The sequence below is a fragment of the Bicyclus anynana genome, chromosome 5, assembly GCF_947172395.1.
Source record: "Bicyclus anynana chromosome 5, ilBicAnyn1.1, whole genome shotgun sequence".
In the NCBI taxonomy this organism is placed as follows: Eukaryota; Metazoa; Arthropoda; class Insecta; order Lepidoptera; family Nymphalidae; genus Bicyclus; species Bicyclus anynana.
Window position 1 is genome coordinate 4,840,612 of NC_069087.1, and position 27,781 is coordinate 4,868,392.

The 27,781-nt window shown below is 34.9% G+C and overlaps 1 protein-coding gene across 1 annotated transcript in view; it reads left to right on the top strand.

Moving 5' to 3' along the window:
- The first annotated feature begins 509 nt into the window (after window positions 1–509).
- The window catches only part of LOC112055333 (cerebellar degeneration-related protein 2), a 121,530-nt gene continuing 94,258 nt past the window's right edge, over window positions 510–27,781 (top strand). Inside the window, exon 1 of the mRNA XM_052881728.1 lies at window positions 510–812. Coding sequence (XP_052737688.1) covers window positions 737–812 — 76 coding nt within the window. The 5' untranslated portion in view covers window positions 510–736. The remainder of the gene's footprint in view (window positions 813–27,781) is intronic.

The following is a 27,781-nucleotide window of genomic DNA, read 5'->3' on the forward strand; positions in this document are numbered from 1 at the left end:
TAGAATTTTTTCAAATCGGACCAGTAGTTTCTTAGATTAGCGCGTTCAATCAAACAAACTCTTCAGCTTTATAATATTAGTAAAGATTATTAACCAACATAAAGATGATAACTTATTGCTCCACGTTAAACAACAAAAACATGGCTTATCGGAAACAGGTAAAACTTGGGTAAAAAGGAATAACAAAGTGTTAACAGTCGGTCTATTGATCGGAATTCATAACCAAAGTACCCAGGTAATGTTTATAAGTCACTGCTACGTTAATATACTTGCAACTATCTGAAAATAAACAAAAAAATACATCGCTAATCGGGAGCAGGTTACAGGTGTTGATAAAGACGCATCCACAGGAGTATGCGTTAACGGTTCATTGAAATCGAAAGAGTTGAGCGTTGCCAGTACAAATTGCATTATACGTATAGCCACATGGTATAGCTGCTGAGACTTGAGTCCGAGAATGTAGAAACAGGTTTGGGGCGAGCGACACATCCCGAGCGAGCGAGGTTGTCGCGGCTTGCGTCGCGCAGTGTTCGCCCGGCCGCTAATGCTAGCGCGCGTACGCACGCCACGCGCCAAGGATTCCACACCTGCGCATGACAACATATCATTATATGATTTTACAAGTGCTAATAACGTTATAAATTCGTAGAGCTTTTCGCAAGGATTTACGGACGAGAACAGTGTTGTGTGTATGTGCTATAGCATGTTTCTTGTGGACTTGTAAGAAGCCATTGCCATGGCTAGTTTCGAGGACCTATCCTTCGACTGGTCGACGCTGTGCCAGGAGTGCCCGGAATGCTGGACAGCATCAGGTCAGTGACCCATAATTTTACAATCAATCCTAATGTTTCTTGAATCGTTTATACGCTAATTACATGTAAATTTAATTTGAATTTTGACCGGTAAAATTTCGCCGACTACCCGCGATTTCGCCGGGCGCACCTTTCATATTTAATTGTGTGTTTCGAGAAGATCTTTTTTATGGCTTTCACGTGAATCTTAATAATTCACACTAAATACTGTAATAGCTAGTAATTACTGTATTTGCTGACCGTTACGTTACTCTCGAATGATGGCACTCTTATTGACTCACTCGCACATATTGTAACACACTCGTATTTGTAATAGTGTTGAGATTTTTAATTAGTATGCGGTGCCATTGAAATTATTTTCTCACAATATACGCGAATAATATTAAAATAAATAAAGAAATAGAATATGTTTATTTCAGGCCTTGCCCCATACTTGTTATACTAATAGCATTAACAACTGAGTCTTAGGGCCATAAATCATTTCTCTATATCTATCTCGCTTGCACTTATGGGTCTTATGGAGCCGTCTAGTGAAGGGTGTAACAATGAAAGACATATTATCGATAAGTAAAGTTTATTATCGTATCTTGTTCACAAAATTAAAAAAATTAACAATATTTTATTTAATATAATACATATTTCATATTATATAATTATTAACTAAATAAAATTAATCTTCATCTGAGTCTTCATCATCAGAATCTTCGTCTTCTGCCAAATTTATTATATATTAGTATCCATAGTGCGCAACGAGTAACACATGAATGTATTTATTTAATTGCAGTAAACACATTTATAGCAAAAAAAATACGCAATGCAATTACATTAGAAACCGACCAATCAGAATCGTCCAAATCATTATTGACTCATCATTAGCACGTGCGCAGGTAGCCGTTTATCGATAATTAGGGTGCGCAGGTAGGCGCGCTGCACATTCCTATCTTTTTTGACTTTTATGACCGGACGACTCAGATGATAATGCGCATACTATAGTGTACAAAAACAGCCATAACTTATAATGTATGTTAGTAATGTAAATACAAACACAAAAAAATTATAAAATAAAAAGAGAAATGATAAAAATAAATGTTTACGGATAATATTTACTTAATATTATGGTTAGGTATATAATAAATATAAGATTTTTAACGTGATTTGAAAATAGACAAATAAGTGGGTAGGTACCTATCAGTATTTATGGTCGGTCGATTAGTTGGTAAAAAGGTGTCATTATTATACCGAAGTATATCTAGTTAGGTATATAATAATTGTGAATTATTTTTAATGTAAAAACTAGACATTTTATAAAGTTGAGTTTCGCCGTACAGCTTTGCACTCGTTGAATTCTTTTTCATTAATCTAATAACATTAGATTTGTAATATACTCCACGGTAAAGTACTATTCAGGGAGCTACGGGCCATGAGTTTCTGGATCCAATTACCTATGTACCTATTGTTTTTTTGTTAATGTTATTCAAAATATATTAACTATGTATATGTATATCTAATTGTCCTAAGCTTAATCATCAAAGTTATTTTCATTAATGTAAGAACAAGTAATTTATAATTATTATTAGTTGTGAAATGACGATTTATACCTACATTTTTAATTTGTTTGTTAATAAATAGGGGGCATCGTGCTATGGCTTTAGTATAGAGTTGAAAACTCGGTGGGGTTACGACCCCGGATTTCGAAACGCACGATGTTCAGTCACATATTGGTAAAATATTATAGAAACACAAACATCCTTGTAATCTGTCGAAGGACTAACCCATCTACCTGCATTGGAGTTACTTGGTGGGTCTACACTCTTATCTCTTACTCTCTTATAGGAGAGAGACTTGTGTCCTCTAAAATCTCATTAAGGAATTGCCTGAATATGATGACTCAGTATTATTAAAACAGATGTTTACATTACAGTTTTTTTCACATACTAGATCACGTACAGTGTAGGCCATAAATGTTAGTCTTATAAAAATCACGTCCTTTTAACAATCTTATAAAAACCGTTTGTTCGCCGTTTTTTTTTTTGAACTTATTTTAGCTTTTTTAACTTTTTTTAGCTTTTTAAGATATTTTCAGCGTAATGATGATATTATTTACACATTCAACATGATCTTCTATAATCTTAATTATCTAGAATCAGCCCAATTATCTATCACACATACCCAATACTAGTGTGCATTGTGCAACTAAATTACTAATTATATAATTATAAAAAGCGTAATAAGATTTCTTAAATTAAATTCTGATTTAAGAAATAATCTTTATTTTTTATTTGTTTAAATGGTGGATTTTGAATTACATAAAATTATTTTAATAATTATGCACACAATTGCGGCAGAGTGGTCGTTAAGCTCGTCAATTCGTAAAAAGTGTTAAATGTCAAAATTCCACTTTCATTCAAAAGAAATTCCACGTGATAACAATGCACTTAAGTTGCGTAACGTAAAGCCGATTGTTTTGCAAATACGCAGATCATTGTGTGTGTTTGTTAAATATTTGTTCCATCACTTAGCGCGGTGCAGTCACGCTTTCGTATGGACACGAAGTCGTTCAGAGTACTATATTACTCCGAACTACTGTACTAGACTCCGCGCCACGAAACAAGTCCCCCAGATGCGGCGCTCATGGTCATTTGGTAATGGCGGTCTTATTGTCAATTTTAGTTCAGGTTTTAGCCGCGAGACTTCTTTCGTGGAGTACACTTGTAATATATTACTGGTAATTTGAATAGAGACAAAATAAAAACCGCTTATAAGCAGCATTTTGAGTCCGAGCTTTGAAGGTGTTTATATTGTAAGAGGCCGGAAACAGACGATTGAAACCATAAGCAAGAACAGCAAAAAACCTAAATAAATCAAAATTGCATTTTCCAGTCTACATCTCATCACGATATACCTACTCACGATATTCAGTTATTATTTGTTTAAATAACGTTTGTTGTTTAATAAGCGACTGAATGAAATTAAGTCAAATTTCCATACTTTATCCGCGTCAGTTTTGATGCGCTAGTGTGCCATCTGTAATATAAAATATCATTGGTACCACCTACTCTTACATAACAAACATCGATTCAAGAATTGTTTGACCAGATGAAGTTACGGTGTACTAAAGTGTTCATAAAATTGCTCTCAAATAAATGATACACCATTAAAATAAAGAGCGCGTGGGTCTGCACCCGTTTTATTATTCATTGAAACTGTTATTTTATACGGTCTAACTCCATTGCTAATGGTATAAAAAAGTATCGTTAGCGTTTGATAATAAGCATCTCAATAGCTATTCAAACCGTTAATGTGTAATTGTGTAATATTAATCTATATTTTACACGAACTAAGTATTTGAGCTTTTTGCTGGAATTCTTCTTATATAATATGTATTTGCTGAGAGAAAACAGAAAACCTGAGGTTTCTAAAGTGCTTGTTAACTAATCCTCAGTATGTCCCGGTTATTGGACTGATCTAAATCAGAGAGGTTATATGACCCTAGCCGTTAAAAATATAGAACTTAAACGAATCAAAGATTTGATAAGTGACAAGATTGAATACGTTTGACCATTGTAATGTACTTCAGACCACGGTGTAGGTCGACCTAGAATAATTAATTATAGATTCGATAAAATATATATCTATACTAAGCCTTTCTTCATGAGTACTGTTTACCAACAAACAAATTAAAAACGAAGGTTTAAATCTCTATTTCACACCTATCATATATCTATATATATCATAAACCTATATATATATATATATATATATATATATCATAAACAAAGCGATACAAACTATCGAATACTTGTTATATAAGTTTTTATTTTAAAAAATTCCAATTAACCACATAAGTTGGCTAGATCGCATTTATTATGAAAATAACTATTGAACACACTTCGGAGATGGAGTGAATGAAATGTGGGTATTTTGGCAAAAAAAGTGGTTAATAAGTGTAAGTGACAAGTGAGAAGTGCAGAGTTTACTCATTGGTATTAGAAAACAGCATTAGTGTAACGACATCCGTTCTAAATATCACTTCTTCGTGACTAAAGCCTACCGTTGTTTTACTTCTCATCAAACAATATAGTTTCCTTAGCGGGTCAACTGCTTAATAACATAAATCTTGATATTTATATGCGAATATAGTCATCCATCACGAAATCGCGAAAATCGCTTGACGTACAAAGATGAAATTTGGCAGGGAGGTACTCTATAGTTAGTAGTTTTATGATAGGGCCGGATTAAAGACGAAGTCGCGGGCATCCGCTAGTAGTTTTCGACTAACAACGATATATTTCCATGTCGCTATGTAAAAAGCAATTCTAAATGACGGCCGTGTGGCCCAGTGGGTAGTGACCCTGCTCTCTGCATCCACGGTCCTGGGTTCGATTCCCAAAACTTTAAATATTTGAGTGATGAGCATGGATGTCTTCTAGTGTCTTATATGTAGTTTAAAAATATCTATGATAAATTTTGCTATTTTAGTACCCTTTAACACAGGCTATACCATACTTTGGAGCCAAGTAGTGATGCGTGTATTGTGTAAGTATATTTATTTATAATAATAGTAATAATTAGTTAATAAACACAAAGTCACTCACAGATAGCCCAGTGATAGTGACAGTATAGTGGATATGACCTCTGCCTACGATTCGGAGGGAGTAGGTTCGAATCCGATCAGGGGCATGCACCTTTAACTTTTCAGTTATGTGAACTGTTTACCAACAAACAAATTAGAAATTAAGGTAGAAAACGCATGTCATTTCATAACTTATTTATTTTAAATTATGTATTGTTTATTTATAAAATATATTAACTATATCTAATTATTCTAAACTTATTAATCGAATTTATAATCATTAATTTAAGAACAAATTAATTATGATTATTGTTAGGTGTGAAATGACTAGTGATTAATACCCTCAATTTTAATTGTTAGTAAACAGTACACATCGAGTATTTATATATTTCCATGGTATACTCACGTTACTTGAAAATGTAGTTCAAGTAGGTTTGTATTGTATTTAACTGTGCACGTATTTCTGTTTAGTATTTTCTATTTGACTAAGGTCCGACTTCACAAGAGACTATTATATTCTGCACGGACCCTTGACTGGCTGAAAGAGTTTGTAGTTTTGAATAATTAAGGTTACTGAAACCTTATCGAAGTAGGTCAAAAGTTATTGTAATGTTTGACAAGTGTTGTTGCAAATAGGTCTTACCTTTCATCAGCCAATTGACCTAGACGAGCTAGAGGTTATATAATAATATAATATTTCTATTAAATATGCTGGTACTTGACTACAAACATGCAGAAATTAATTATGAGATCTAATAGATTGTAGTGCGCCGACCTGGAAGCTGCCTATCACTCTTGTCTTGAAGGTGTACAAATCATACGTGACAGAAAGCATTGACGAATTGAATTATTATTTATCTACTTGTTAAAGTCTTATACTCGTGTAAGATTACATCTAGAGACCTAAGTGGTATGTAACTGTACGTTAAATCACAAGGGTAGTAATACACCTTTGCCGGGAAGACCTACTACTACTGGCTAACTAAATAGCCATGGCCCACCCAGACCAACACTAATCTAGTTTTATAAATTCTGCAAACTCAAAATTTTAGAAGGTAGTGAACGTAGGATGCCTTTAATGCATACCAATATTATTTAAATGAAATCGTCTTAGGAACAGACACAGAAAACATGGACTTATAGTGCTTTTCAGATAGCATGGGTACAGTGACAGTTCGTTTCACTCTTGAAAGTTTTCCGCGATTCACGATAATAGTACGTATTATGAACGTCATAAGATAACTGTCACCGTACCTATGCTATATGAAAAACACTTTAGGCAAGAAATAGCATGCCAAAAATTGAGAAATTGTCAGGTCCAAAATAAAAACAGCTATTTCCATTTTTTCGACCGTCGCTTTGGGGTTTTCATAGTTTTCTCTTTCATCCATTCAAGAATTTATTTTTAGTCTTAAAAATTCCAGAACAATAATTCTTAATAAGCTTAATTCTACATATTACAGTAGTAGTAGGCATTTCTCAAAAGAATTCGCGGGAATATTCATAGGCAAAGCATGACCGAAGTCATCATTTACGTTGAAGGGAGTCGCAGTCGTTCGTCTTGAATGTTAACGAGTATGACATGGCCGAACAACCGTTAAAACTTTACTGTAGCCGAATTCTATGGCGCCACTTTTCTGCTAGGTATTAGGGCCACCCAAATGTTTCGGCCTTCTTCTTTTCTTTTATGACTTGTGTCATGTATGTCATTTAACTACAAGTTTGTGCGCAGCATGATGCGGGTGACAGTTTGTTTTACTCTTGAAAGTTTGCCGTGATTCACGATAATAGTACGTATTACGAACGTCATACAGGCAATTTTCACCCGCACCATGCTACAGCGCACGAACTGTAGTCAATCTACAATGTTACAAGATTATGATAACTTACGAAAATTCCATTGGACTCTCATAGGTTTTGAAGAATAATAATAATAATCGTCTTCGTCTGTGTTTGAGTTAGGAATCTAAATATATATTATATGTTTTCTTTCACATCATTAAATCATTAGAGTAACGTTAAGCGCAAAATGCTTTAAATATGTAAATTAAATAATAAAAGAACTCAACAAAGCAATTAAAAAAAATATTAGCACTAACCTACTGAATTCATACAATTAGCGTCATACAATACCTATAGGCTTTGTTTTATAGTTCATTGATGTCGAATGAAGAAAATAAAATCATACGAAAAAACGAATTAACTTTTCATCTTCTATTAATTAAATAAATTGAACGCATCCAACCAAATGGCGCTATTATACTATCAAATTAATTTGATTTACGACGCAGAGGCAGATTTCACTAAGATGTATGAGCACATGAATATGCAAATGTAGTTTTCATAAGATCCGTATTTTTTAACTATTCTCTGAAGGTCGAGTTGCACAGCACTTGTTAAATGGTATCATCTAATTTTTACGATGATTGGCAAACAAAAAATCGGCCGAGACGAATAGGCTACTTGCCTCTTTTGTAAACAGTGTTTAAAACTGAATTATGTATTTTAAGCTATAACTGAAGTATTTTAACTGAAGCATTTTAAGCTATATTTTATTTTGTCCCGTCAATAATAACCAGTAAAAAATTTTGATATATATAAAAAATATCTACGTAAAATTTTTGCCGCGGAAACACAACACATTAGCAAGTAACGTCATTCATAGAGATAACAGCGTGATGGGCGTTTGTATCACGTTTGTTGTGATACAAACGCCAAATTTGTTTCGGTGACGTGATATTATATCACGTCACCGCAAGCGCCAATCACAAACGAATGCCTTGTAGCGAATGACGTCACATTTATGATTGGCGTTTGCGGTGACGTGAAAAAACTACAATTTTGTTTTATAAAAATATCACAACGAGATTATTTTCACAAATAAAAATGTGATTAGAGTTTCTAGGCATCTAAACTGCCTATATGCAAAAAATCTTCTTAGTTTTGTACACCAGGTCAGTAGCCTATTAAAACTGCGGACCGACCGTTTTATTTAGAGGGTTTTTTACCTTTTATACATTGTAAGCGCGGATTTATCGTTGTAGGCACGATGGGCATTTTATTATTCTTTACAAGTTAGTCCTTGACTACAAACTCACCAGCCTCCCTAGCTAAGTTGCACGTCGATTCTCTTTCTACGATTGCTAACGCTTCGAAAACTAGAAAGATGTATGGGAATGACATTTGCTATCGACAGGTCACATAATCAAGGTCTGCCATTCCTTTCATTTTTTCTAGTTTTCGAAGCGATCGTAGAAAGAGAACAAACGTGCCACTTGGCTAGGGAGGCTGATGGTAAGTAATGATGCAATCTAAGATGAAATCGGGCTAACTTTTTAGGAGGAGAATGAAAATTCACACCCCTTTCGTTTTCTACACGACATCATATCGTACCGGAAAGCTAAATCGTTCGGCGGTACGTCTTTGCCGATAAGAAAACCTCAATCGGCCCAGCCGTGAGCGAATCCAGGACCTCCGTTTTATAAATCCACCGCGCATACCACTGCGCCACGGAGGCCGTCAAGTATGTATAAACTTTAACTATGTAATATTGTTAGTGTTATTGAAGCAGGTCAGAAGTGTTTTTCCATACATTACAAGTTTAAGAAGAAAGATTACAATAACATCCGTTCAATGTATGTATCCCAGACTGTAGCGTAGCGTGCCTTAGAAGGGTCCCGACTCCTGTATCAAAATAAGTTGGGGGGCCCCATAGACGATCGGCAAATCCCGAATAATCTCTTTAGTTTTAGATTTACTTATTGCTTTTTTACTTTCATTATTTTTGCAGTTTTTTTTTTGTTTTTTTTTTTGCCGGAATGCACCATCAGATTAAGTAATATTGTAAATTACTTTTTACTATTTTTTATAAATTAGTGCTTTTACAAATAAGGGGCCCCTGTATTCCTGGGGCCCCGTATAATTAATACGGCTGATACGGCTAGTAGCTACGCCCCTGATCTCATGGTTTGTATTATTTCAAGTCTACAATTCAATTGAATCAGACAACTGTTCACATTAATATGTATATGTCATTGGTAAAACAGTGGACATCTCATCGTACCGTAAATAGCATAAAACCAAGTGCGAGTGGAAGTATGTGCCGTGTAAAATGTAAAAACATTACACTGTGATGAAGTTGATTTTCTTATGCTTACAAGACTCTGTAGAACTATTTGACTTGCAAAACGGTTTGAAGTGGTTTCATATACGATAAACGAGACATTTACGTTTTGTTAAAGCTGTGAATTCAACTCAATCGACAATAATATGTTCTCGATAGACGTATGATGTCAATAATATTTTTATTGCAACTTTTTAATGAAGATACTTACTAATATACCAATTGGCCTAGATGTGATTAGTTTCTTTAAAAGCTGTAGTATCCGGATATAAGGCATATTTAAAGGGTTTCGAAGTTTAGTGTCATATTTTAAAAAGGTAGGTAGGTATTTATCGAAGTGTTCAAATATATGAAAATGAAAGCAAAAATAAAATTTTTACTTTTACTTCGCCATAATATCTACCGATGCGGGCTGACAACGTATTGAACTTTACATTATGAATAAATAAATAATTAAATGAAAAATAATTCATGCATTCCTTACCTTCATACGGTAACAACCTAAAGGTAAATACATATTTAAAACATAAATATTAAATATTAATTTTCTTAAAGGGTACTTATTTTATATAGGAGGTACTAGGTACATACCTATTATAAATAGAACAACCAGCCTAATTATATAACCTAGTGGTAAACGTCTACCAATAATTAAAAACACTTCGTTTTGAAAACGTCGTTAAATTAACCCAACTTCTACTATACAAGTGTTAGGCCTCACGTACCCGTGACACCTAATTATTAACTTAAAGTTTTAATTTAAATCGTAGAAATTTAGTTTAGAGGTTTCAAGGTAGTTTCTTTTTAAAGCCTGATTCGTATATTAGAGAATTTGAATGCACAAACAAACGCCGTATTGCAATCCGAGGGGTCACTCCACCAAGGTTATTCCGTGAAAGAGATAAAAATTTCTAAACACAATTTGTATACTTTATACCTAGAAAACGTGATAATCTCATTGTAGCCTATCATTAAATATCGCAACATTATAACAAGTAAAATACTATGAAATGTAAAAATCGGCAACTTTCAATAGCCTATCGACTTTGTTCCGTTAACAATTTATATAAAAAGGAAATCTTCTGCAATTCTGTCATGACTATCTTAGGTAATTGAATATCACAAATTACCTTGTTATTATTTCGTATCTAAAGATTATAAGGAGTGAAAATTGCAATGCAATAGCATATTAAATCGGAACTGGCTAGTTTGCCACCTTACTATTTCAAAACCTCGTTAGAACAGATTATTCCACTCTCGCCTTGAGTTTCTAGTTATGGAGGTTTCGTACCTTTTATTTGTACAATTCTTTAAAGGCAATTTCTACGCTTTAGGAGCTTTGTATAAACAGATGTGTCAGCGCATTGTTTGTTCATTTCACAATACTTGGTCTCGATTACTAACCGAATTAAGAATTGGATATTTCTATAATTAGAGACGTGATTAATTTTGCTATTACACAACCGTCTAAAAATGTGTAATATAAATGATATATGGGCTATTGCCATAGAATTCTAACATGAACTCAATGGTAGTGCATCTCACTCCTTGCTCACACATTCGTTGTCTATATGAGAATAAATATAAATTTTACGAGATCTATACGAGTATGTCAAGTGAATCCATAGTGTACAAGTAATGTATGTCATTACACTATAGATTGACATAAATAGATCTCGTAATGTTTTACAATACCTCCTATTTAAAACGTAAATACTTATATAAATCAAAGTTAGATTAGAAACACCATTTAAAACACTAAACAGCTCAGAGATAGAATGATACTTTCGGCTACGTATTTTATTTTAATTGGTTACTTGTTAACAACCCATAGTTAGCTCACTGCTGAACATGAGTCTCCTCTCAGAATGAGAGGGTTTAGGCGAGTAGTCCATCACGCTGGCTCAATGCGAATTGGCAGAGAATTCTCACGTATGCAGATTTCCTCACGATGTTTTTCCTTCACCGTTTGAGACACGTGATATTTAATTTCTTAAAATACAAATAACTGAAAAGTTGGAAGTGCATGCCCTGGACCGGATTCTAATCTACGCCCTCCTGAATCGGAGGCAGAGGTCATGTCCATTGGACAATAAACTTCCTTACAGATTCCTTAAAGGTGTGAAAATAGCTATCGATACAAAAATATGTAAAATATATAATAGTCACGCAATATCAATATGAGAAGATTATAACAACCGAGTATATTATAGTTTTAAATAGGAACGTTGACCGCAGGAGCCGATACTAGCTCGACCGGAAGGAAAATAGATAACGAGATTTACCGGTTGTGTAAATAACTCGCGGATAGTAAAAAGCCTCAGCAATGTGCAAAATGAAATGTAATACGCGATCTATACAATTTTCCCGAGCCGTGGACAGGATGTAATTACACTAATGAATATTTACGTGTTGTTTAGGTATATTCTCGACTTTCGTTATTTACTATTATTTTTTTTAAAGAATATTTGCCATATTTTTTATAATATGACCAATATTCCCATTCCCCTCCAACTAGTCGGGTAAGACTGTGCTATGAGTGGGTACGACAATAGACCAACGACGCGGGGTTCGAATCACCATCCCTCGGTGATGAGTCCGACCGCTCTTACCTTTGAGCTATTGAGGCTTCAAGCTATTGAGGCTTCAAGCTATTGAATTAGGCTGTTTAACTAAAATTATAGTCAGAACGAAGTCTTATGTATTTTTCTACATATTCGACGGCCTCCGCATTATGCATTTACAAGACGGAGGTCCTTGGTTCGATCCCCGGCTTAAGGTTCTCTAAATTGATCTGGCTGGTGGGATGCTTCGGCCGTGGCTAGTTACTACCGTACCGGCAAAGACGTACAGCCAAGCGATTTAGCGTTCCGGTACGATGTCGTGTAGAAACCGAAAGGGGTGTGGATTTCAATCCTCCTTCTTAACAAGTCAGCCCACTTCCATCTTAAGATTGCATCATAACTTACCATTTGATGAGATTGTAGTCAACTTTTAAAGAATAATAATAAAAAAACGTACCGTAATCGTCAATCTAAGTATGACTAAATGAGTTTAATGCCAAGCGCCTATTTGCTAAGCTTCTTCTTTAAAGTGCATCGAATTTTAGTTTTTCAATAAATTATATCTAAGGGCTTAATACCTTCTGTGTTAAGAAGCCTCTCTTACTTAAACCCAAATATCTTGATGCTCATATCGTACTGACTCCTAGAATATTATTCATGTTAAAAATATTGCTTTTTAAACGAAATTTCAAGATTGATTGATTAAAGTATCTACCATCTCTATTGCGATTGTAATATTTTCATTTATTTCTAATTATCATTATATAAGTTTTATGAAATGACAAATATTTCATACTATTCTAATCGTATTAGCGGCGTCTAGCCACAGAAAACAAATGTATAAGTAAAGTAGCTAAATATAAATCCATTAGGGTACTGTTGAGCGAAAGACTAAGAATTTTCAGTAAAATCTTTTAGTTGGAAGTTTATTGTGTTCACAAAGCGCAGGCATACAATACATCCTTAACTTAATCTATGCATTAAACCGTTTATAATTATTGTTATTATGAAACTTGGCCTAACAATTAGGAATCAAACCTTGATTAGTTGCAAGGCGAACAATTGCTCCGCTGCGCAGCTGAGGTCAACGAGAAAGTTTTCGTTAAAGAGCTCATTTTAATAATTTATAAATTAAATTACTTTTTTTTATTGCATATGCTCAGGCGATGTATATTTATGTTGGTATTTGGCTATACTTGCTCAGACATCATATTCTACCGTGTTGAAATAACTTTTATTCAAGAGCCCGCCCGAGAAATTTTACCCGCCTGGTTCCCGTCCCCGTTGGAATTCGGGAATAAAATATAGCCTATAGCACTCGAGAGTAGAATAGCTTAACAACAGTGAAAAAAAATTTAAAATCAGTTCAATAGTTTTAGAACCTATTCAATGCAAACAAACAAACAATCAAATCTTTTTTCTTTATAATATTTAGTATAGATAATTTTATTTAATATTATAGGATTGTCCTCCGTTGCTAATCGGGTGCTTACCACATGGTCGATATATTGGCTTACAGAATTAAGCCACTATACGCAATCTTAATCACCTTACGAGTACTTAGAGATAAAAGACAAGAAGTCTTTTAATTACGTAAAATATACAGTCAAAATATAATAATTAATATTAAAATCTTCATTAAAAATGTTAACTTTCCATGAAACTCGTATTCACGTACGATTTTTGTTTAGATTAAAATTAAAAGAGGTTTTTATTAAAACTTCACATTATATAATTTTTTTTTAAAATTCTTTACAAGTTAGCCCTTGACAACAATCTCACCTGATAGTAAGCGATGATGCAATCTAAGATGGAAGCGGACTAAATTGTTAGGAGGAGGATGAAAATCCACACCCCTTGCGGTTTCTACACGACATCGTACCGGAACGCTAAATCGCTTGGCGGTATGTCTTTGTCGGTAGGGTGGTAACTAGCCACGGCCGAAGCCTCCCACCAGCCAGACCTGGACCAATTAAGAAAATCTCAATCTGCCCAGCCGGGGATCGTACCCAGGACCTGCGCCTGCGCCACGGAGGCCGTCAAAGGTACAGTCACACAGACATACAGTCGGTAGTTTAACGTATTACATAAATAGGAAGATGTGACACTGACGTAACATTTTATATTAATATCTATCACATGTACGTTAACCGGATACTCTTTTACTAGTCAAACTTGTTTGTAATAATGCCAATCTTACGTTACCTATCAGTAAAATAAGTTTATTAATTTGTAAAGTTAAAATAAAGATAATTTGTCAAGAAATTATTTCTATTATAATAATACTTAATTCAAAGAGTATTTAAAGGACATATTACATATTACTAGTGGACGCTCGCGACTACGTTCGCGCGAAATTCTGTTTTCACAAATCCCACAGGAACCGTGGATTTTCCGGAAAGAAAAAGAGCCTATATTCTGCTTCAAAGTCAGTGTGAATTTTGGTACAGTGATAATCGCCGTGACAGCCTGGTGTATATGACCTCTGCTTTCGATTTCGGAGGGTGTGGGTTCGAATTCGGTCCGGGGCACGCACCTCCAACTTTTCAGTTGTGTGCATTTTAGACAATTAAATATCATGTGTCTCAAACGGTGAAGGAAAACATCGTGAGGAAGCCTGCACACCAGAGAATTTCTTAATATGTGAAGTCTGCCAATCCGCATTGGGCCAGCGTGGTGGACTATTGACCTAACCCCTCTCATTCTGAGAGGAGACTCGAGCTCAGCATTGAGCCGTATATGGGTTGATAACGACGAACGAGAGTGTAGACTGTACAGTACTGAAAATTCGTTAATTCAGACGATTGTAGATTTCCCTGCTATGTAGTAAAATATTTCGAAATTACTCGTATAGAGTATCAGCTAACACGGGGTATGTTCGTTTCTTTATTCATTCGAAAACAAAAATCCTCAACAAAAACCCCCTTTTAAAGCGTAACTAGTAGAGATGGTAATTGCGTTTCAAAAAAAAAAAGACTCCAGGCTCATTGTTCATGGTCATTATTGCGAACCCTTGAGGCTTTTAGAAATCCGATATTTGTTACACTCGTGAGAGACCCGGCGCTGTCGCGGAGCGTGACTGTGGCCGTGGTGTCAAGTGCTAAGACCGGCACCTGACGTGTCATTGAACGTAGCGTTAGGTACTTTGAGCATGCATATAGACCAGGCGCTGTGAGGAGTTGCGTGTGCGTAATATAAGAATATGAAGATGAAGCGTGCTAGCACAGTGGAAGTGATCTCTCTGGTTTCGATTCGAAATTGTAGGTTTGAATCCGGTCCGGAGTATGCACCTTAAATTTTTCAGTTTAAGAAATTAAATATCACGTGTATGAAGCATGTATAAAGACTGCCCATCCGCATTGTGCTAGAGTGGTGGACTATTAGCCTAACTCCTCTCATTCTGAGAGGAGACTCGTGCTCAACAGTGAGCCTATTATAGGTTGTTAATGATGATGATAGTGAATATCACGACCACGTTCCGTTTATAGTTTTGAACTCAAAGAAGTATGAAGATTATGATTCTGGATGTTGCCAGGAGCTTAAATGGTTTCTGAAAATTAAAAGATATCTTATAGTAAACAAGATTTAATTTCTTTAATTATGAGAATCAATTGGATATTCTTAATAGAACAAGCAAAGAAATTGATGCAAATCATTTTGTTCAGTCGACTTACTCAGTATAATCAAAATCTCTGAATTCTTTCTGAGTTCGAAACTGTGAACAGAATACGGTCCTCAAATTATGCACATTCAACTCATCGCAGCGCCTAGTCTAACTGTTGGAGTTACTGCCATGAAAAGGACTTCTTACTAGTGTAAACATTAGCGGGCTTTAGATAAATGGGAAATAGTTTCCTTCTCTCATACCTATAGGTATGTATTATGTAGTTACAAAAAATATGAACCTTAAACCACGGGATGGTAAATTATAAGGGTTCCAGAAACCAAGATAAAATTGTTCCACGTGTAGAAAACCTGAGCTATGAACCAATTAAAATTTGACGGCCTCCGTGGCGCAGTGGTATGCGCGGTGGATTTACAAGACGGAGGTCCTGGGTTCGATCCCCGGCTGGGCAGATTGAGATTTTCTTAATTTGTCCAGGTCTGGCTGGTGGGAGGCTTCGGCCGTGGCTAGTTACCACCCTACCGGCAAAGACGTACCGCCAAGCGATTTAGCGTTCCGGTACGATGCCGTGTAGAAACCGAAAGGGGTGTGGATTTTCATCCTCCTCCTAACAAGTTAGCCCGCTTCCATCTAAGACTACATCATCACTTACCATCAGGTGAGATTGCAGTCAAGGGCTAACTTGTAAAGAATAAGAAAAAAAAAGAGAGAGCCATGCCATGCCATGGATTTCAAAAACAAAGATAAAACCATTGCACATAATAATTTACTTGCCAAGTAGAATTTTTTTGTGATAGTATGTATAATGTGGGACATCACATCTTGATTGTTAAGCCTATTGGAATATTTTAACCGAATTAAAATAATTTAAACAAATAAAAATTAATGATATTTTACTTTTTTAAATTATAAATTAAATTGTTATTTCTTGGTCTGTATTTTTTGTACCACTAATAGGTAAGTATGTTTTCAATAATAATACCAAATTACCATATTAATAACAAATTGTTGCCAGACTTAGATGTATATGCAACAATCAATCTAGACGTTGCATAAATCCTCATAATGTAAGTGTAAATCAAGTAAACGAACATATGTATATCAGCGAGCACGTGATATTATAAAAACTTACACATTACGTATGCTAACGATTCTTCCAGTCTCTTGCAGATACATGCATTTTTAATAGCTTGTGTTTTTCTGAACAAAAGTTGAGTCTTTCATTAAAAACTATTTTGCTTTGAATAAACAAAATAATTATTACAAACAGTTACATAAAAACAGTAATTTATGACATAATAAAGGATCCCATTATCAGATCGACATGATGAAAATGGGACAACCTCATACCTTTTCGAACAAAAAAAGAATTATTCATTTACTGTGGTCCAGGCGTCTTCGAGTAATCAGGTAACATACTTCCAAAAACAAATACACTCGAATTGAGATCCTCCTCCTTTTTTGTAGTCGGTTTAAAAGTAATTTTGATTTTTGGTATCAAAACTGAACTATTACAAATTATAACAAAGTTTAATCCAATATTATTTAAATTAAATCAATGGTTGATAGGAGTCCTTAGCCCTTATTCGCACGAGGGTTTTTTTTAACGGACATTAAAAAGCGTTCAAATACAACAAATGCATTCCCAAGTATATGTTCACACAGCAGCGTTTTTAAAACACAACGCTTTTTTCGAGCAGTTCTGCATTTTCAATTTTGAGCGAGCTTTTATAACGCCCGTGAAAGAAATTATCGTGCGAATGAGGGCTTAAGTAAATATATGACACAATATATTCAACATTACCCTTAGATGCAAATGTACGAGTAAAACAACATCGAGAAGATAAAAATGACAAACAGTTACAATATTCCTTTGTTGGCTAACTTTTTAGCTTTAACGTGTTTCAATAATAATAATCGCCGACAAGTCGTTTGTCGTTACACCATATTTGTTTATAGAACAAGTTGTCTATACTCGTATAAATCAAAATGCAATGTAGCATATAGATAAGATCGCACATATCAATTTATTGCAAATCTTTTTTTTAAAGAATATTTACCATATATTTTAAATATGACCAATATTTCCATTCCCCACCAACAGTCCAACAGTCCAACAGACTGTATTTGGAGTAGGTACGTCAATAGACCACCACCCCTCGGAGTTACAATAATCATTCTAAAGAAGTACGTATACCCATTAGGAAAAAGTCTTCATAGATAAAAAATGCATTACAAATCCTGAGGGTTCATTACGAACATTTATGGGCCTATTGTAGAAGGAATTTAACTCTTTTTTTTTCACGGTTTCCACTTTTGTGTATAATGCTTACCCTAGGTAAAAACGTTGTGCACTCTACTGATTTAGTCTACCCTAGGTAAAAACGTGGTGCACTCTACTGATTTAGTCTACCCTAGGTAAAAACGTTGTGCACTCTACTGATTTAGTCTACCCTAGGTAAAAACGTTGTGCACTCTTCTGATTTAGTCTCAACGCAACAGTATAGTAATAAATCAACATCGGGATTAATTGGTGGATATGACCTCTGCCTTCGATTCGGAAGGCGTAGTTTCGAATACTTTTCAGTTATGTGCATTTTAACAAATTAATTATCACGTGTCTCAAACGGTGAAGGAAAAACATCGAGAGGAAACCTGCTTGCCTGAAAATTTTCTTAATTCTCTTCGTGTGTGTAGTCTGCCAATTCGCATTGGGACAGCGTGGTGGACTAAGGCCTAACCCATCTCGTTCTGACAGGAGACTCGTGCTTGACAGTGAGCCGAATATTATGGGTTCTTAATGATGATAATATGATGACATGGTGCGAAGTCTACCGGACAACTAGTCTATACTAATATTATAAAGCTGAAGAATTTGTTTGAACACGCTAATCTCAGGAACTACTGGTCCGATTTGAAAAATTATTTTAGTGTTAGTTAGCCCATTTATCAAGGAAGGCTATATGCTATATATTATCCACGTAAGTTTACGGGAACGGGAACCACGCGGGTGAAACCGCGGGGCGTCAGCTGGTACATAATATTATTGTAACAGCTCCACATACAACGCGATACACGGTGAATATCAAACGGGTTACTCTTGCACAGTTATAACTACTTAACTAGTATAGTACCGTGTACTTACCGGCCACATTCCACGCTGTTGATATATTCCTAAGGATGACGGGATAGTACGGTACCTATCAATCTTCAGTTTTTATTAACACTACACATTTGTAAGCTGGTTTATTAACACTACACGTTGTCTGACCATAGAGTACTCCTTGAATGGTATTTTTTTTATTTAATAATGTTCTGCAATGCTCCTTTGTCATAAACAAACGCCTGTTAAACACCTGTGTGTACATTTTACTACTACAACCAAAGCAAAAGGTTTACCATAAAATTGAATATTAATATAATAATAATTAATAGATACACGACTCATCTAAATTACTTAAGTCATCATCAATAACAACCTATATTCGGCTCACTGTTGATCACGAGTCTCTTCTCAGAATGAGAGGGGAACAATAGTCCACCACACTGACCCAATGCGGATTGGGAGACTTCATACGTAGAGAATTAAGAAATTCTCATGTATGCAGGTTTCTTCACGATGTATTTCCTTCACCGTTTGAGACACGTGATATTTCTTAAAATGCACATAGGTGAAAAATTGGAGATGAATGACCCGGAACGGATTCGAACCTACTCCCTCCGAATCGAAGGCAGACGTCACTCTGCTATCACACTTCTTATTTCCTACCTAAGTAATTCTACAAATGATACTAATTCCCATACAAATTTATCTAACTAAATTTTTTGCACGTATAATAGCAAAAGAAAGATGTCCTCTAAGTAAAATTACGCCTGCAATATGACCCAATATAAACCTGTCATATATCTATTGCAAAAATTATACATAAATTTCATATTGAAATTCAAACTAGAATTATTTCAATTATTGCAATATCTTACTACCGTCGAATTAGCAAGGTGATTTATAATCAAGTCAGACATTCAATACTCGTATTATCTATCTACCAGTCATGACTCAATTTTACAACAGGTTCTTTGAGATTCTCGCGCAATAGTAGCTGTCATCTCATAAACAAAACTGTCAGTACACAGGCGATTAAATATAATACCAGTATATTGATAAGACAGTTCTCATATACCTACTCATAGTCATCGATATCCCATAGCACAGAAAAGAGTAGGTACCAGGAGCGATGGTTCCTAACAACCCGATTCCTATCGGATTACTTTTCACGAACGTGAAGACAAAACACATTAACGGGTTACCTAAAAATTTCAGTCTTCGCTACTGGTAGATGTTACTTTTTTGAAAACTCTACGTTATTTCGACATGATAGCATGCTGTTGATTTCTTACCTATTTGACTATGCGTAGGTCTCTGTTATAAAAAAATTGACGGCCTCCATGGGGCAGTGGTATGCGTGGTGGATTTACAAGAAAGAGGTCTTAGGTTCCATCCCCGGCTGTGGCGATTGAGGATTTCTGAATTGTTTCAGAACTGGCTTTTGGGAGGTTTTGGCTGCTGGCTAATTAGTAATTACCACCCTACCGGCAAAGACTTACCGCAAAGCGATTTAGCGTTCCGGTACGATGTCGTGTAGAAACCGGAAGAGGTGCGGATTTTCATCCTACTCGTTACAAGTTAGCCCGCTTCCATCTTAGATTGCATCATCACTTACCATCAGGTGAGATTGTAGTCAAGGGCTAACTTGTTTAAGAATAAAATAAAAGAAAAAAAGAAATCAAATATTCATAAATTAACCATTTAACTAACTACAATCCATACTTTTATCATAAACCCGGATGTTGAGTTTGTTTGTTACCCTTTCACGCCTAAACCACTGAATCGTTTATCCTTTACCATTCCTTTACCAATGGAGAGCCATATTATCAGCAAATAATATATGCTTTATTTTATCACCATACTTCTGCGGCAACTGGAAGTATGTGGGCGAAACCTCGGAACGCCCGCAAAAATAACTTGAAAAAATGCTATCTATTGAAAATGATGTCCAACGAATGTAATATTTAATTATTCATTCATACTACGCGATTATAACTATATCATAGTGTAAACTTTAAAGTACCTACTTCAAAGCTCTACACCGGTATATCTTATCTACGTCTTTGAAAGGCGTTTGGAACCTATACACAAGGTGAATGTAAATAGAACTGTGTTGAATGATTGCACCTTCGCTGTACTTTGAACCGCATTCCATTGTCCTGATATATTGCTACCCATAGAAGACATTTCAAACGAATTGCGCAGCTTTGGCGCCTTTGTCGTCAGCTTGTCACCTCCAAGGCGGGCTTTAATGTCTACTATTACTACTTTACCCGTAAGATAAATTGCTTTGGGATACAAAACTTAACAGATAGAACGGCATGAAATCCTGGCTTAACTCAACCCTGGAGTGACGCAGTGGTGTGCGCGGTGGATTTACAAGACGGAGATTTTATTTCGATCCCCGGCTAGGCCGATTGAGGTTTTCTTTATTTGGCCGATTTACCGTTCCGGTAAGATGTCGTGTAGAAACCGAAAGGGGTGTGGATTTTCATACTCCTCCTAACAAGTTAGCCCGCTCCATCTTAGATTGCATCATCATGTGTAGAATAAAAAAAACCCTTCTATTTTACTAATAAGATAAATTGCTTGAGTATACGAAATTAATTAATACAATCACTAACTTTTATACAATTTCATAATTAACTATTCTTGCGTGAGCTTAGAACGACCACTCTGCTCCATGCTAGGAGGAGAATCAATAAACCCTAATATCTACCAAATAAATGTTATGGAAATAACCAAATTATTTATTACTCTCAGTTTAATAAAAACTGAAATTTGTATTTGGAATAACTAAAAGTAGATCACAAACAAATGAAAATCACACACCCACACAGAATTCACAAATGTTATCACCAAATAAGCTTCAGTTTATTTGGTTCAAAGATTTCAAACCGTAAGTGTTTATTAAATTTAGAATAAAGAAAGATTAAGTTTGAGATTTCCTATAGATATAATTATAAAATCTAGCCTTGACACGTCTTTACCAATTATGGTTATAGCGGAATATAGCGGCGGAAGTTGTTGTTACAATAGCTCACATTGTATTTTTTAATTACACGTACAGACTAATAGGTATATTCTTAGACCGCTATTTACGTTATGCCGGTTTAGGACATTACATAACGCACTTAACCGTTTTATTCGTTCGTTTTAGTAAATCAGACAACAATAAAAAATAATAAGTGTACAAAGTAAATGGTTGCGAAATATAAACAAATGGATACAAATAGTTACGACGTTGAATTCATTTTTTAAATGATTCACGTGATTGGTACATTAAAAATTACATAAAATGTTCACTATGTTGATTTACCTATAATCAAGATTACGCAAAACGATCAATGGTATTTATTATCAATGTTTTTCGATATAAACTATATTTATTAACCTACATATTTATCCTGTTCTATATAGATATTATTATATTAGGATAATCTGTTTCAATGATGGTGTTGCATCAATAGATGTACAAAAACTAGACATTGAATATTTTATTGTCCTACTAATATTATAAATCTGAAAGTTTGTATGTATTTTAGTATGGAAGTTTGTTTGCATTAACGCCTTTATTAAATTTGCTTAACCGCCGCAACTGCTGAACCGATTTCGCTGAAATTTGGAATGAAATAGATTTCACTCTGTATTAATACATAGACTACTTTCATCCCGGGAAAATCCATGGTTCCCAAGAGATTTGTGAAAAACTAAATTTTACGCTAGTTTAATTGATTTTATGGTTATTGTCCTTCAACTTCCTATACCAATACGAATAAAAACATTTCTTCTTTATTCTTCTTTAGGAATCAGTAAAATAGTTTTGGTTTGAATGCAATAAATAATTATGAAATAAATATCCAGTAAACAATAATAAATAAGACATCGGTCGAGGTACCATTGCTCTTTATTATAATTTCTGATCTTATGTATCGTATTTAGTAAGCAGCTTACAAAAAAGTTAACACAAATTACACAAATTAAACATTTCCAAAAACCTGTGAAAAAGTGAAAATAAAAGCTATAGACAGTACATTTATTTAAATTTATTTTGTAACTTCTTTTTATCAAAAACAATTATTACGATCCCAATTCCCATGCCAAATTAAGTTGTAGCTATAATTCCATCGAAATCATCGATCAAAATGTTAATTTGATCATGATCATGGACATGAGAAATTTTCTCTTAACATCCGGCGCTCTTCCCGTTCCCTGTTCAAAGTTCATCAACTTTTTCTCATCTTAGGTATACGAGTATTAGTTCCGTGTAAGATTAAGATGACTATCAAATTATTAAGCTTGAGAAATGTAAACGAAGATGACAGCTAAAATATGCTTACATTGAAAATTGCATATCAAAACTGAAGGTTGTTGTTTCTTCCTTCATTAGGTATCGATTAAAATTTTGTATACGCATATAGTTCACACGTATCTTTTCCTTATATCTCGGTACAATTTACTATACATTTTAGCAACAATAAATAAATAAATACCACTAAAATGCCACAAATAAACATAGCAAAGGCTAAAAATAGTCTATTAGTCAGTAAGTAGTTGCTTATTTATTATATTAATTTTATCATCAAAGAATGTTACTTAGCGTGAAAAATTGCATAAAGCCAAGGATGAATTACGTATTTCGAACACTTAAAGAAAGGTCATGACACCTTTCAACAATTTAACTGTAGTGTATTTTTATATACGTAACTATAACATAAAACGAAAACATTTTCAACATGTCCGTATACTTCGAAAGGCACGTATTTAAGCACCTTAAAATTTTAAACATTTACTTTTTTATAATATAAAAGCCGACGTCCAGCGGTTTCATCCGCGTAGTTTCTGTCCCCGTAAGAATTCGGGGATAAAATATAACTTATGACACTCACAAATGGTGGCTTTCTAGTGGTAATAGAATTTCCAACATCAGTTCAGTAAATCCAATGATTACCCCCCACAATACCACAAACTATACCTCTTAATAATATTAGTATAGGTTAGTAGGCATAGATAATATAGAAGACATAAAACAGCTATGTATACTGAGTAACAGTCAATATTTGTGTCAAATTCTAGCAACTAAACTTGACACTATTTACTTGTATGACTCTTCAAATGTTTATTTTTACACGGCGTGACCTTGCAACATTAGAGGCGTTAAAGAAATTCTACAAAAGCTATGTTTTTTGTTTTATTTCATTCAAGTTTCAGCGTAACCTATTTCTTTTAGTTTTGAACAATACTATTAGTATTTTCTACCAGTTTTTTTTAACATTAGATACTTAATTTCGTATATGTCAACTACTATACGTCAAAGATAGTGAATTTGTTTCCTGAGTTTGGAATGAATTTATTTGGGTAGGTACTTGACACTTGTTCCTTACTTCATTAGGTGGCGATTAGTACGTTGTAAACGCAGTACGAGTATTCACGTATGCAGTACGAGTATACATGGTTCACTGCACGAAACATAAATTTTTTGTCAGCTTCAGAATAGTTCAATTACTATTTATACAAACACCAGTCAAATATTATTTATTACTAAAGAGTTTCTATAAACATTTTTTTTTTGTTTTTAGGAGTTAGGAATATTTGCCATATCTTTTGAAATATGACCAATATTTATATTCTCCTCCAACTAGCCGGGAAAGATAGTATTAGGATTGGGTACGACAATACTCCAATATAATATAAAGCCAAGCTTGTAGGGTCGCCACCTTGTCCTACGACCGCCATCTTGAAAATACGGGTTCAAATAATTTTTACGATATATCTCTTAAATTACTTGTTTGATAAAAAAAAAATTAAACAATTTGTTGCAATTTAATTTTCTACAACTTTGGTCCAGCAAATTTTTGTCGTTAGAACCACGCGAGCGTGGGACAAGGGTGGCGACCCCACAAACTTGGTTTTAGCTTTCCACTGACCCACACATCAAAAAAATAAAATTGCGTCCTCTAAAAAACGCAGGGTAAGGCCAAAAAACTGTAACATTTCAATGGACTATACAATCCGAGATTTATTCAGGTAGGTGGTCTTTCAACACATAGGTAGGTGCAGCTGTTACAGAGCATGGGTATGGGATTACGTATGCAATTTAGAGGACTAGAAAACAACTGAGATACCTATCTCCATGTGTCGAAACAAGTGCTCGGAACACGAGACTCCCACACGTTGGACCCGCGGGCAGCATCACTAACTAAACAATAACTATTTTTCAATGCGTATTATGTAACTATTGATTTACGACTTGGTACTATTTATCATCTGGCTGCCAAAAAGAGAGGAGGTTAAAAACGGGGTCACTTTGAAGACGTAACTTAAATTATTATGAATCAGCAAAAGTAGACTTCAGATAGAAACATTAATGTTGTTTACATATAATTTTTCAGAGTTTATTATTTGCTAGCCCATGGCTATTTCCTTTAGTTCTACCATAGATAGTATTGGGAGGCAGCTATATGGAGTTTAGATTATGGTCGCTTAAAATAGGTTTTTGACGGCCTCCGTGGCGCAGTGGTATGCGCAGTGTACTTGTACGACGGACGTCCTGGGTTCGATCCCCGGCTGGACCGATTGAGGTTTTCTTAATTCCAGGTCTGGTTGATGAGAGGCTTTGACCGTGGCTAATTACCGACAAAGACGTACCGCCAAGCGATTTAGCGTTCCGGTACGACATCGTGTAGAAACCGAAAGGGGTGTGGATTTCATATTCCTCCTAACAAGTTAGCCCGATTCCATCTTAGATTGCATCATTACTTACCATCAGGTGAGATTGTAGTCAAGGGCTAACTTGTAAAGAATAGCATCTTAAGTATAGGGCGGAATTAAACGGATTTTTATTTTTACGATACGTTGCGGATCAGAAAGAAAACTACGACCTGTTTGATGCGATGCCGATACTTAGGATGCGGATATGTGGACACCTACCAGATGGATCTTGCCTCTCTAGTGGTAGGCGTCCAGATATAGAGTCCAGACTCCCATTCGTCCAAGAAATGAGAAATGTCTAGCCTTTACAGTCTCTAGTAGTGTATCTCATACGGTTTCTATCTATATTTTGTATCTGTTTAACTCTCTTTGCAAGAACCAGCTCACGACGAAATATAATACCCCGTATAGATTTGAAATTTTTTTTCAAAAATTTATTTTTGAAATTTTACTCCGTCGTTGCATCATTTGAGTTTTTTGCCGGTTTTTCATAATAAACTAACGAACGCCCGCAACTTCGTACGCGTGGAATTCAGTTTTTCACAAATCTCACGATGTGTTAGTCCGGAGTAAAATCTATTTACATTCAAAATTTCAGCCAAATCGCTTTAGTAGTCGCCGCGTATTAGTGTGATTTCATATGTATCTCATACATACGAGTATATTTTAATTCATATCCCTTTAAAATCATTTTTTATTACGCTGATAGTATAAAACATTATTTGTAAGTAAAAACTATTACGCACTTATGAAGATTTGTTTTTCTAATCCTATTATTGTATCATAATACCATGGTCGAGAGGCGTGGGAATGGAATAACTCTTTATTACCTGCAAGTAGAGGTGTTGCTGATTAAGTTGCGAGCTTATAAAGCTGTAATGAGATATAAAGCTATATAAAGTACACTATCCTACTATCCTACTAATATTAAAAACGCGAAAGTTTGTATGGATGTTTGGATGTATGTTTGGATGTTTGGATGTTTGTTACTCTATAACGCCGCTACTACTGACGCGATTTAGCTGAAATTTGGATATTGGAAAAATTTTATCTCGAAAAAATCCATGGTTACACGAGATTTGCGAAAACCGATGATTTTGATGATACGAATGTTTGTTACTCTTTCACGCCTCAACTACTGAACCGAATTAGCTGAAATTTGGTATTAAGATATATTATAGCCTGGATTAACACTTAGACTACTTTTTATCCCGGAAAAATCCATGGTTCCCGAGGGATTTGTGAAAAACTAAATTCCACGCGGACGAATTCGTGGGCGTCCACTAGTATACTATATAAGCTCTGAGAATGTCCATTACCGAGTCGATGCTATCAACACCAACGTCGTTAGCCGGCAGATTGTTTCTTATGAATAAACTAATTACTTACGTTGCCTAAATGGCTATATTTTATGTTCGCAGGTACGTAGAATCAGGGATCTAAGTCAGACCACTTGTTTCTTTAGACACAATATCAATTGGTATTACCATAACGTATTTAATGTTTTCAGACTTTTTCGTTTGTTTTACGCAATTTCGCATGTAATGTTAAATGTTCGTTATCAGCCCATATTCGGCTTATTGCTGAGCTCGAGTCTCTTCTCAGAATGAGGGATTTTGGACGCTGGCGGATTGCGAAATTCTCTGGTATGCAGGTTTCCTCAAGATGTTTTACTTCACCGTTTGAGACACGTGATATTTAATTTCTTAAAATGCACACAACTGAAAAGTTGGAGGTGCCTGCTCCGGACCAGATTCGAATTCACACCCTCCGAAATCGGAGACAGAGGTCATATCCACTGCCCAGTGTAAGTGCAAGTGCATATCACGTCTCTGCAAATTTAATATAAACAATATTAATTTCGTGTAGTACATGGAATAAGGCTCCGAAATATATCAGTATTAATTAATTTAAGTTAAGGATTTCTTCTTTATTTAAAAATCATGAATTTTTTAAATTTTAGAAACGTCAAAAACGCTGTCGTCCATTTTGTGACGTCCCAACACAATGTTACGTGATGTACTAAACGTCAAATTATTATTTTTGTCAAACGCTTCGTTTGTAAAGGATTTGTTAAATTGACGTCATGAAACAGTTGAAATATAGATCATCATGACCGACAAGCTTGTATTGTCAAAAAAAATATTTAAAAATTAAAATATTCATGTAATCACGTCTCAAAAATATATTTTTTTTTTCAATTTAGTAGAAAGATAATGAACAATTTAAAACCATTTAAAAAAGTGTTAACTAGCCTATTGATCACG